Raw genomic sequence first — 11,581 nt, forward strand, 5'->3', positions numbered from 1 at the left:
GTATGCTGTTCCTAATAAAGAGAGAAGTTATAAGGAAGAGAACCAAATGTTTTGTAGAAGAATTTTCCTGTTGTCACTTCTGTCCTTTTCTGTTTTAAAATCTAATTTGAACCCTGCTCCCTATCAAGAAGCCATCCATGTTTATAACTCAGTTGTTCTGCAGCTATGCTAAACAGAGTGCTAAACTCCTAGTTTCTACAGAGCAAAGACTGTGTAATCTTGTTGATTATTATATACCTACTACCTACTATAGTATATGTGTGTGTGTGTGTGTGTGTGACTGTAGTGTTGATCCAGATGAAGAATATAAGTAAATGCATCATGCATAGTCCCTGCCACTTAGTAGACACTTAAATATTTAATGACTGAAAAATTGAAAGGTTAAATAAATGAAGCAATCATTGGTGGGTTGAATTAAAATGAATTAAATTTTAAACATGGCTAAGAAGTTAAAGTTTGTTGGATGGATTTTATTTTATACAGAATCAGGCATTTTTATAAGAACTTTTAGGAAATACCATTATAGATATTGTCAAAGAGAGAGCATGAAGAAAAAGCATATGGTTAGAATTAAGTTGTGTCTATGATATGTCAAAATATTTAAACGGTGAAATGAAAAATTTGATAGATTATCTGGCTGACATTTCGCATTCTGTAACTGTAGATTTCTAAAAGGCAGTTAAAATTCATTTATGCGTTTTTACCATATACATATTGACTTTTTAGTATTCCACTGAAGCTAATATAGAGGTTATATACTTAAGATCCAAGGTTCTATGCAGAAATATAAAATATTTTAACCATCATTCCTAACGAAAACACTTGAAGTACCCTCTCCCCATATTGCATTTCCCCCCCACCACTGAATTTGGAATCAATACATACAATTATGTAATCAAAATGTTCTATATTACTGGACACCTTTGAACACATGAACCACATTGCAGATAAAGATGCAAAGTGGAATATTTAATTCCTGAAAAATTCTATCATATCAGCATAAAATTAATCTTACAAATATGTACTACAACTGAGCAGTTAGTCTAGGTTATTGGGTATCAGTGATGAAGGTAATTAATTATTGTAGATTAACATAATAAATTGCATAATCTCAGAGATTAACAAATTGCATATTATCAGGACTCAAAACATATTAATCACAGAAGCCTCCCTTTCATATTTTTATTTATTTTATTCATTTTTTTTTAGAGACAGGGTCTTACTCTGTCATCCAGGCCGGAGTGCAGTGATGCGATCATAGCTCACTGCAACCTTGAGCTCCTGGGTTCAAGTGATTCTCTTGACTTGGCCCCCATGGTTATCTGGTACCACAGGCATGCACCACCATGCCCAACTAATATTTTTTAAACTATTTTTTGTAGAGATGAGGTCTCCCTATGTTGTGCAGGCTGCTCTTGAACTCCTGGGCTCAAGCAATCCTCCTGCTTAGGTCTTCCAAAGTGCTGGGATTTTGTGAGCTACTGTGCCTGGCCCCTTTTATGTTCTTTTACACAGATAATGCATCTTTTACCTTCACAATTGGCTACTTTAGCCACTTGCTGGCACCTGGGAACCAGGGACATTAACCTCAATAACACATTCTCTCTAGTTTTTTTCTGTATACAGATAAGAAGTCAAGATTTTTCAATATTAACTGTTGTTTATAAGAAGAACTGAGGGTAATTGGTCATATTTCCATATATACTGTCAGCATATATAATAATTGTTGGAATAGGCCTTAATTTTTCACTTTTAAGATATATCTAAATAAGTCTGTAGTACTTTTAAATGGGCTGCTGTAATCGATGAGTAGATTGGAAATGTGCAAATGTGTAGATGTGTAGATTTGAAAATGAGCAAATGAGCATGCATATGTACTCATCAAAAAGCATTTCATGCCAGGTGCAGTGGCTAACGCCTGTAATCCCAGCACTTTTGGAGGCTAAGTCCAGAGGAGTGCTTGAATGCAAGAATTTGAGACCAGCCTAGGTAACAAGGCGAGACCCTGTCTCTACAAGAAATAATAATAATAATAGTAATAATAATAAATTAGCCAGGCATGGTGGCATGCACTTGTAATCTCAGCTACTCAGGAGGCTGAGGCAGGAGGATTGCTTGAGTACAATAGTTTGAGACTGCAGTGAACCAGGATTGCACCACTGCACTCCAGCCTGGGTGACACAGTGACTCTGTCTCAAAAAAAAAAAAAAAAAAAAAGGTAAAAGAAAGAACTTCTGTAATTTACTATGAAAATATGAAAGTCAATTAAAATCCACCCATATCATCATTCACATAATAGTAACAATAAGACCAAAATCAGATTCCTCAAAAATTTTGACATTACATCTATCACTATAAAATTAAAATCAAAATTGTGAATTTCTCTTTTTTGAGGTAAGACCACCAACTCAAAAAAATAAACAAAAGCTCTAACCTTACTTATTTTGGTACAATGAAAACTCAGTTTTAAGTCTATCTTTTTAAAATAATGTTTTCCAAATTGGATTTCTTTCTAAAAAGTGTTTGGCGGCCGGGCGCGGTGGCTCAAGCCTGTAATCCCAGCACTTTGGGAGGCCGAGGCAGGCGGATCACGAGGTCAGGAGACGGAGACCATCCTGGCTAACACGGTGAAACCCCGTCTCTACTAAAAAATATGAAAAGCTAGCCGGGCGAGGTGGTGGGCGCCTGTAGTCCCAGCTACTCCGGAGGCTGAGACAGGAGAATGGCGTAAACCCGGGACGCGGAGCTTGCAGTGAGCTGAGATCTAGCCACTGCACTCCAGCCTGGGTGATAGAGCGAGACTCCGTCTCAAAAAAAAAAAAAAAAAAAAAAAAGTGTTTGGCTTACCTGTGGCATTCTATACACATTTCCAAGGCTTACAGCAGTTTTGGGATGAGAACTTTATGTATAAGAAGCTACATGCCATGATTTCTTATTGATTTTGATTGGAAACATGGCAGTTTATACTCTTGAAAAAAATTAAATCATTTTAAATGTTCAAAGAAACAAGGCTCAGTATACTGCTTTATTGATATTTCTCTCATAAGATTTTCAAAATTCATAAACAGCAAATATAAGAAAATTATGAGCTACACTCTGAATTTTTATTCTTTCAGGTCACCTTTGAGAATGGTGCTATAAGCATTCAAAATATGTAAGTACATGTACTTTGAGCTTTAAAAGGATTGTCTCCATAGCTTTTAATCTGTTTCTTGCATGATTGCTTGTTTTGTAGATGGCAGCAATGGATAAAAATGATCTGTACTTAAATTTGCATTTTCTGAAAAAAATTGGAATTGATTCTTAAATTGCTTCTTACTAAGTGGGAGGGATTTGACAGCAATTGTTTTATCTCCTGAGCAACTAAAGTCTTATTGTTAAAGTTTTTATTGGAAATAAAGTCAAACGTATAGGAATATTATAAAAATAAAACTATTTCAAAAAACATACATAACATTTACTCAGATTTACCTATTGTTACTATATTCTCCTCTTTTCTCTTTTTCTTGATAAGTTTTCTAAACTATGTAAAGGTAAGTAACTTGCCATAGCCCTTTACCCCTAAATATTTCAGCTTGTACTTCCTAAAAATAGGGAGGTTCTCTTACATAATCACAAATGCATGCCATTTAATGGAATTTGAACAATAGGAGACAGCTTACCATCATTAGTTTCATCAGCTCCAAAGTGCTGCCTGTAGAAGAGCATTAATTCAATGTTGTAGCATTTATAAATGACCACCAGCAGTACAAGGAGGAGGAAGATTGCTCCCAGGCCCCCTGCAAGCTCAATTTTGTAGATTAAATCTGGAGCAAACAGAATAAACAGGAAAAGGTAATTAAATCAGCAACACTTGGGATCTTCCCACATTTCTAGTATATAAGATGTACTACCATTCTGTTTTCCTGTCCAGAAAATTCTTGCTTAATGCAGTAGCTTTGCTCTTGATACATTTGTATGAATCAAATTTTTCTAAAATAAACTCTTTGAAATTTGATTAATTTACTATTAAAAGTGGTAAGTCTATCTGAAAAGGAATAGTTGCTCTCAGTTTGTTTTGAACGCATCTAAGATGTCATATATATGCTTTTGCTCTAAATGTATTTCAGGGAACTATTAAAGCTACTTTATTCTGGGTCCAAGGCCAATATTTTCTTATTTCTGTTAAATTATCATATTGGTTTAGCAAGATTACCATCTAGTACTTCTCAGGCCACAGGCCCTATTCTTTTGCAGGAGAACAACATCATAAAATTACTTTCAGAATCAAATAAAATCTAATGAGTTTGCAGGATTTAACTGTTTCATTTAACCCCAGTAGAACATAATCCAATATAAGGTAAGCAGGTAAAATTAGCTTATCCATTTCCCCTACTTATTTGAATAAATGACTGTAATATATATGTGATATAATATGCCCAATGGAACTAAAACAGAATGAGAAATCCAGGCGAATCACTTGGCCTCTTCAGCCAACACCAGCCTACCTGATAGCAGACTTAGGCTGCTCCAGTGGGGCATCCCTAGAACTCTTGAGCATTGGAACAATGAAATCAAAATATAATGGAAGAAGACATAATGTCTCCCAGGCTCAGGGAACAGTGATTTAACCTGTAGTTAATCAGTGATATTAATAAATCTAAAGAGTGTATCATCAAAAGAGGGTATGGTATCATGAAATTTAGAGAAAGGGGAAGTCGGAGGAGAATTTAGAATGTGAATTCAGCAATGTCCAGAGGAAAAATACTGAATCTGAGAGACATCAGACCAGAGACGTATTTTCTACAGGGACATTATTGGTCTCATCATAATTAGATAAAATTGCCTACAAGATAACCTAACCTTCCTTTAATGTAATTACATAATTACCAAGTGACTATTTGATTACTAATTCAGCTTACCATGTAACTCGAAACTAGAAAAGAGAGAGACAATCTAGTTTATACATCAACTCCTTGTGAGTTTAGTTGGCATCAGTCAGCCTTCCTGGATGGATCAATTATGGGGCACTGTCAAAATCAAATTGCTGACCATTGACAGGCTGTCACTCTTGAAAGCCAGACTGTCAACCTTTCTCTAGGAATGTCCCTTATGTCTATGCAGGATTATTGCTTAAGAGAAATTAGCCAGGCTCAATATAAAAATTAAGGTCCATTTAGTAGTTTATATTTTATAGAAAAGAAATATATATATTATATAAATATATAAACATAAAAATAAAATATAAAATATAAAAATATATATTTAAAAATATATCATACACACACACACACACACACACACACACACACACAGAGAACAGCCAATCAGAGAGTCATAGAATGGAAATGTAAGAAACACAAATAAATGTCACTCTTTTTGAGTATGGAGAGAGGGGGAAGGATAGAAAAAGGAAGAGAGTGGGGCTGCTGTGAAGGACAAAATATGCCAACAATGAATATTGCGAGGGCACACACAATGAATAGGGGTAGGAAATTGGAATCTGTGTCTGTCGTGCCTGCTGCAAGAGGTGGTCTTTTTAAAAAAATAAGCCACAAAATTCCAGGTTAAAAAAAAAAAATTCACCACATAATTAGCAATGCTTCCTGCCCTCTATATAAAACGTGGCTGTCCAGGAACCTCTACCTTCCTCTGCCTCTGCCCATGTTGGGGACAAAACAGGCTTTCTTAAGAGATCTCTGTGGGCTGCAAATCACAGTTTTTACTTGTTTTCTCACCATCTTATATACACCATCAATCATACATTATTAAAAGCCAATTTTAAATAGAGAAACCAATACGATTTTCTTTGTTACTCTGAAAACTGACTTCTCTTTCATCTTGGGGCATTAATTGACTTGATTCAAAAGATTTTTCCTGTTTTAAGATGTTCACTTTATGCTATAAATTTTTTGGTCTTTCTGTCTGTCTTTCTCTGCGGTCAGAAGAGCTTTCAAATGTTTTAAAAGTCGTGGAATGGGAAATTTTTCAGCAATTTCTATGTTATTTACAGAGCAGAGTTGCTATTAGGTAGATGGAAAACTTCAGCAGCAGGAACAATTTGTGCTCTCAAGTAGCAGACATTTTTTTCAGCAGTAAATTTATGGAAGAAAACCATGGTAAAAAAAGTACCTTTGTGATTTTGGGGTCCATTTTATAAAAAATATCTTTGAAAGATATTATGTAATGATGGCTGTTTAAGTTGAAAAATGTGGACCTAGGCCCAGAGACCCAACCAGCATTCTTTGATTCAGCCCAGGCAGTCACATCAAAAGGGAAACATCTATCCTATAATCAGAGGACACAGTTGCCATCACCCAAATGCCACCTGGATTTTCTTTTGTCTTCTATTTTCAATTGCAATTTTCAATCTCAGCAGGATCTATACTTCAAGGGACATTTACTGACTGAGAAACTGGAAGTCATTTTAGTTGGGCTGTGTCTTGTATATGCTTCACAAAGAGAGCTGTAGCAAGAACAGCAAATATTTATGGGCCTGTAACTTTTCCTAGGCACCCAAAGTACATGGGTAGTTCTTTTTTACCTTCTTAGTTTGAACCCACCTATTTCTTCACTGTGAACACAAAGATCAGATATTATAGAATGGGACAAATAGCAACTGAAACCAAGGGACTGGAGAGAGAGAATGCAGGGAATGTTTAAGCTTGCTCCTCTGATTCACAAGATGGGAAGCAGTTTAGGAGATCCCACCTGAGGGCTTCTGTCATGGTCTGAATGTTTGTTCAAAATGCATATGTTGTAACCTAACCCCCAAGGTGTTTATATAAGAGGGAGGCCTGGCCCGGCACAGTGGCTCAAGCCTGTAATTCCAGCACTTGGGGAGGCCAGGGCAGGAGGGTCGCTTGAAGCCAGGAGTTTGTGACCAACCAGGTCAACAAAGTGAAGCCCTGTCTCTACAAAAAATTTAAACAATTAGTCGGGCATGGTGGTGTGTCTGTAGCCCCAGCTACTCTGGAGACTGCGGTGGGAGAATTACTTGGGCTCAGGAGTTTGAGGCTACAGTGCACTATGACTGAGCCACTGCATTCCAGCCTGGAAAAAAGAGTGAGACCCTGCCCTGTTTCTAAAAAAATAAAAAAATAAAAAACGAGGGAAGCATGTGAGAGGTGATTAGGTCATGAGGGTAGAACTTTCATAAACGGGGCCTGTTATAAGAGATGCCTGAAGAAACCTTTTTGCTGCTACTGCCATGTGAAGACACAAAGAAAGTGTCGTCTATGCGAAATGGGTCCTTACCAGATACCAAATCTGTTGGTACCTCGATCTTGGTCTTCCTAGCCTCCAGAACTGTGAACAATCCATTTCCATTGTTTATATACTATCTAGTCTAAAGTATCTTGTTATAGCAGCCAAAATGGACTAGGACAGAAATTGGTACTGAGAGGTGAGGTGCTGCTGTAACAAATACCTAAAGTTGTGGAACCAACTTTGGAACTGGCTAATGGATAGAGAGTAGAAGAGATTTGAGGTATATTGCCATGAAAAGAGCCTTAAGGGCAATTCTGGTGAGGGCTTGGAAGAAGAAGAGAGCTACAGAGAATTCCTCAGTCATCTTAGAGATTGCCTAAATGGTCGTGATCAGAATGTTAGTAGAAATATGAATGGCAAAGGCCATTCTGATACCTCAGACAGAAATGAGTAATAGGCCCCTACCAGACATGAATCTGCTGGTGCCTTGATCTTGGACATCCCAGCCTCTAGGATTGTGAGCACTAAATTTATAATATTTAAAAATTACCCAGTCTAAGGTGTGATCCGGAGCAGGCTCAGAAAGTTTTCTATTCAGGTATGGTGGGACAGAGTGAAGCAGCAGCACTGAGAATGAAGAGAGACAGATTCAATGATATGCCTCTGTTTTATGAGAAAGGAGGTATGTGCAGAGAAGCAGAAATAATTATCAGAATTTCTGGAACCTAAGTTCAGACTCTTGGCTCACCAAATAAAAAATTTAGGATGAACTTCTTACTGAAATGCTAGTTGCACGTACTGCAAATTGTTCATCTGAGAATAAGGAAGTGGTAGGTGCAGACAGAAGATAGATAGGTAAGAAGAGGGATAGGTTACAAAACTTGATCCTGTTAATTGGATATGTTAGATGTGAGTTTTCATTTTACAAAAACCCTTTTCACTTAATGAAAGGATTCATCATATTTCTTCTCCATAATGATCACTTAAGGCATATTAAATATTTGACTTACAACTCATCAAGAAGTTATTGTTCCATAAAACAATCCATACTAGTATTCCAAGTGGGAATACTACTGCCAATGAGGCCAGGCTATGATGTGATAAAGCTTAAAAGGTCCAACCCCAAAGGAACTACCTTAAGTTTCTCAAACTAGCTAGAGCTTGTTCTGACTTAAAAAAATACGACAGGTCCATAAGGATTCTTGCTCTTTCTTGGGCTTCCACTATATCGTCAGAAGCTCCTAAGGAGACCAAGTGAGGGAAGATTAACTGCATACTTTTGTAAAGCACAGTGAAATCATTTAACTGCAACCTAGAACAGAGAGTACAAACTGGTATATTATGGGCCAAAACATTGGTTTTGTTGGATCACACAATGTTTCAAAAATGAATACTAATATTTAAAAATTAAAAGACTTCGTATCCAGTCTTTCAGCTTCACTTGAAAACTTCAAAGCTCTCATATCCCTGGGCATACATTCCAGCAAAAACAGCAGTAATCTTATAGAACAAAATAGTTGTTGCCCTTTTAAAGCAAGGCGTGTTTTCTCTGGTCTATGTTTTGATTTTGTCTAATATCCAGCCCTCTTCTTAAAAAAATTCAGTATTTTCCTGGGACCTGAGGTCTTTGATTTTGCAATCCCTGGAAAGTAAACAATACTTGAAAAGAAAAAAACACATTTAGATAATCCAGGGCAGACATTAGTCATGACAAAATCACAGATCAAATCTTCTTTTTATCAATCCCTGTTATTTATTGCTCACCTGATTGTGCTTGTCCTCCACGAGGAGAATTTTCATTCAAGAAATAGTTTTGAGCACTTACTATGTTTTATGCACTAGAGATACAGCAGTAAATAAGGCAAGAAAAGTTCCTGTTCTCAAGTATTCTATATTTTAGTGGGGGGAAGAAAACAAGAAGCAAACAAATATGTAATATAATATCCAATAGTAATAGACAAAACGAAAAGAAGTAGAGACAGGTTAGAAGAAAAATAAAATGAAAGGTAATATCATTTTATATAGGATGGCCAGAAAATACCTATCAAGAAGGTAACATTTAAGTAGAAATCTGTATGAAGGGAAGGAGGGAGTCATGGAGACAGCTGGAGGCAAGAGTGTTCCAGACAGATGAAATAGCAAGTGCAAAGGACCTGACGCAGGACTGTGTTTGGTGAACATGAGAAACAGAAAGGAGGCTAGTGTGTATAATGTATGAGGAAAATTGTGGTAGAAAATGAGATCAGATGTAAGAACAGATTGTGTAGTGCCTTAAAGGACATGGTAAAGATTTGGGATTTCATTCTTGGTGGAACAGGGAAAGAACTGTGAATGGAGGGTTCTGATCAGGGGAATAACATGACCTTGCTTATGTATTTAAATGATCCTTCTGACTGTTGTGATAAGAATAGACTGTGAGAGGAAAAGGATGGAAGCAGGGAGACCAGTTAGGCTGTTACCATGATCCAGGTAATTGGTGCTGGTGGCTCAGAAGAGGATGTGGGTAGTGAAGGTGAGACAAGTGTTCAGAGTCTGAATAGGCTTTGAAAGTTAAGCCATGAGATTTGCTGGTGGAGTAGATATAGGATATGAGTAGAGAAAAGAAAAAGTGAAGAATAACTCCAAGGATTTTGGCATGAGCAACTAGAACAATGGTGATGGAGATGGAGAAGGAGACTGGAGGATCAGGTTCGTAGGCAGGAGAAATTAGGAATCCTGTTTGGGACAAGCTAAATTTGATATGCCTACTAGATCCGTAAGAAGAGTTGTTTAGTAGGCAATTGAGTATACAGGTGGGAAGTCCAGGCTAGACATAAATTTGGGAGTTGTTAGCATATAAGTGGTAAGCAAAACCATGAGATGGAGATAGAATGAAATCACCTACTGAATGAGTGAGAAGAGGGGACCTGAACCCTGGGGAACTCCAATATTTAAATATTTGGAAGATGAGAATTAACATTGTCAGTTATCATGATTTAGACCAGTTTCCTTGTAGAAGCCATGTGAGGTAGCAGAGTATTATAGTGTGTCTTAGTTTGTAGTGTCAAATTTTTAGAAACCTTCAGGGGCTGTCCTGTGTTGCTTTACTTATTAAAAACAAATGCATTTATTTTAAAACTCAAATAAGGTTATTTCTGTCCACACTGGCCGATTGATAAGACACCCCCCATTATTTTTCCTCATAGCAGGTTTTTAATTATAACACTATATATCTTTTGTGGCATTTTAAAAAATATTTAAAGTTGGTCTTTCTTTGCATTCTCACTCCTCCAAAAGGTATAAGCTCCAAGAAGACCTAGGTAGGTCTATCTTTTTCAGCATTCTATTCCCCAGCACCTATCATAATGCTGGCTGTAGCTAAGTCTTCAATAATAAAAGAAAAAATTAACCACTTATTTGACCAGAATGGGTTCTAAGTGCTTATTACTAGCTAGACACTGCTCAAGTTGATATCTCTGAGGATACAGAGGTATAACAGCAGGCTCTGATTGGAGGATCTCTAAGCCCGAAATAAGACTAAGATGAACAGAAACAAAGTGATCCTTGCCACAAGGTGTTTGGGCATGATCAATACCTGCCCTTCATGTGGTTCCTAAGTGGTTACCTAGGATAAATTATCCAAGTTCAGTATAATAATAAAGACTGGTTATGGCATATTTCACACCCATGATATCATTATTATTTGAACCTCAAATTGACTCTGCAAGGTAGATATTATTAATCCTATTTCAAAGATAAGAAAACTCAGGTTTAGGGAGTCTAATAAGACAAGTTAGTCCTACGGAACCAGGATCTCCTGAATCTGGGTCTTCTGACTTTACTTTCTCTATTAGACTCCTTTACACTTAAATACGCCTTTATTTTAAGACAGAATCAAGTCTAGAGGATGAAGTGGTGCTAGAGATATAAATGCATTATTTTCAGAATAATGATTCCTCTCTGCTTCTTCAAGAGCTGCTGGTCATTGTCAAGTATTAGGGCTGGCTGGAAAATATAAATTCCATCCTGGCCAGGAAGTACAACTAAGTGACCTTGCTGATTGAATCTGTTCTATTATTGCTCTAAAACCTAGGCAACAAGGACACTGATTGAGAACATTTGTTCTGCTACATTTGCAAAGCCTTTGCCAGATGTACATATACAGAAAGTATTTAGCCTTTTGCAGCAACCAAAAGTCATAGCAAGGTACGAGCCAGTTCAGAAGCTACTCTAGCTGCTGAGATTGCTTGTTGTTTGTATATCTGTTTTTATCTCCATTATATGTAAATTTAGAGTTTCTTTTCTTTGTTCATTATATACAATTTCCACCCTGTCTGGAACCAACTTGAGAAAGGGATCTCCATAAATGCCAAAATATGTAGAAATATATGCACCTGATAAAGACCTCTTAATA

General features: G+C 36.8%; 1 protein-coding gene across 1 annotated transcript in view; it reads right to left on the minus strand.

The window, feature by feature from the left end:
* Positions 1 to 11,581, minus strand: part of IL1RAPL2 (interleukin 1 receptor accessory protein-like 2) — a 658,444-nt gene that overhangs the window by 15,518 nt on the left and 631,345 nt on the right. The window contains exon 7 of the mRNA XM_011958337.1: positions 3,663 to 3,806. Within this exon, the coding sequence (XP_011813727.1) occupies positions 3,663 to 3,806 (144 nt within the window). The remainder of the gene's footprint in view (positions 1 to 3,662; positions 3,807 to 11,581) is intronic.

This window comes from Colobus angolensis, unplaced genomic scaffold (genome assembly GCF_000951035.1).
Source record: "Colobus angolensis palliatus isolate OR3802 unplaced genomic scaffold, Cang.pa_1.0 Scaffold469, whole genome shotgun sequence".
Taxonomy (NCBI): domain Eukaryota; kingdom Metazoa; phylum Chordata; class Mammalia; order Primates; family Cercopithecidae; genus Colobus; species Colobus angolensis.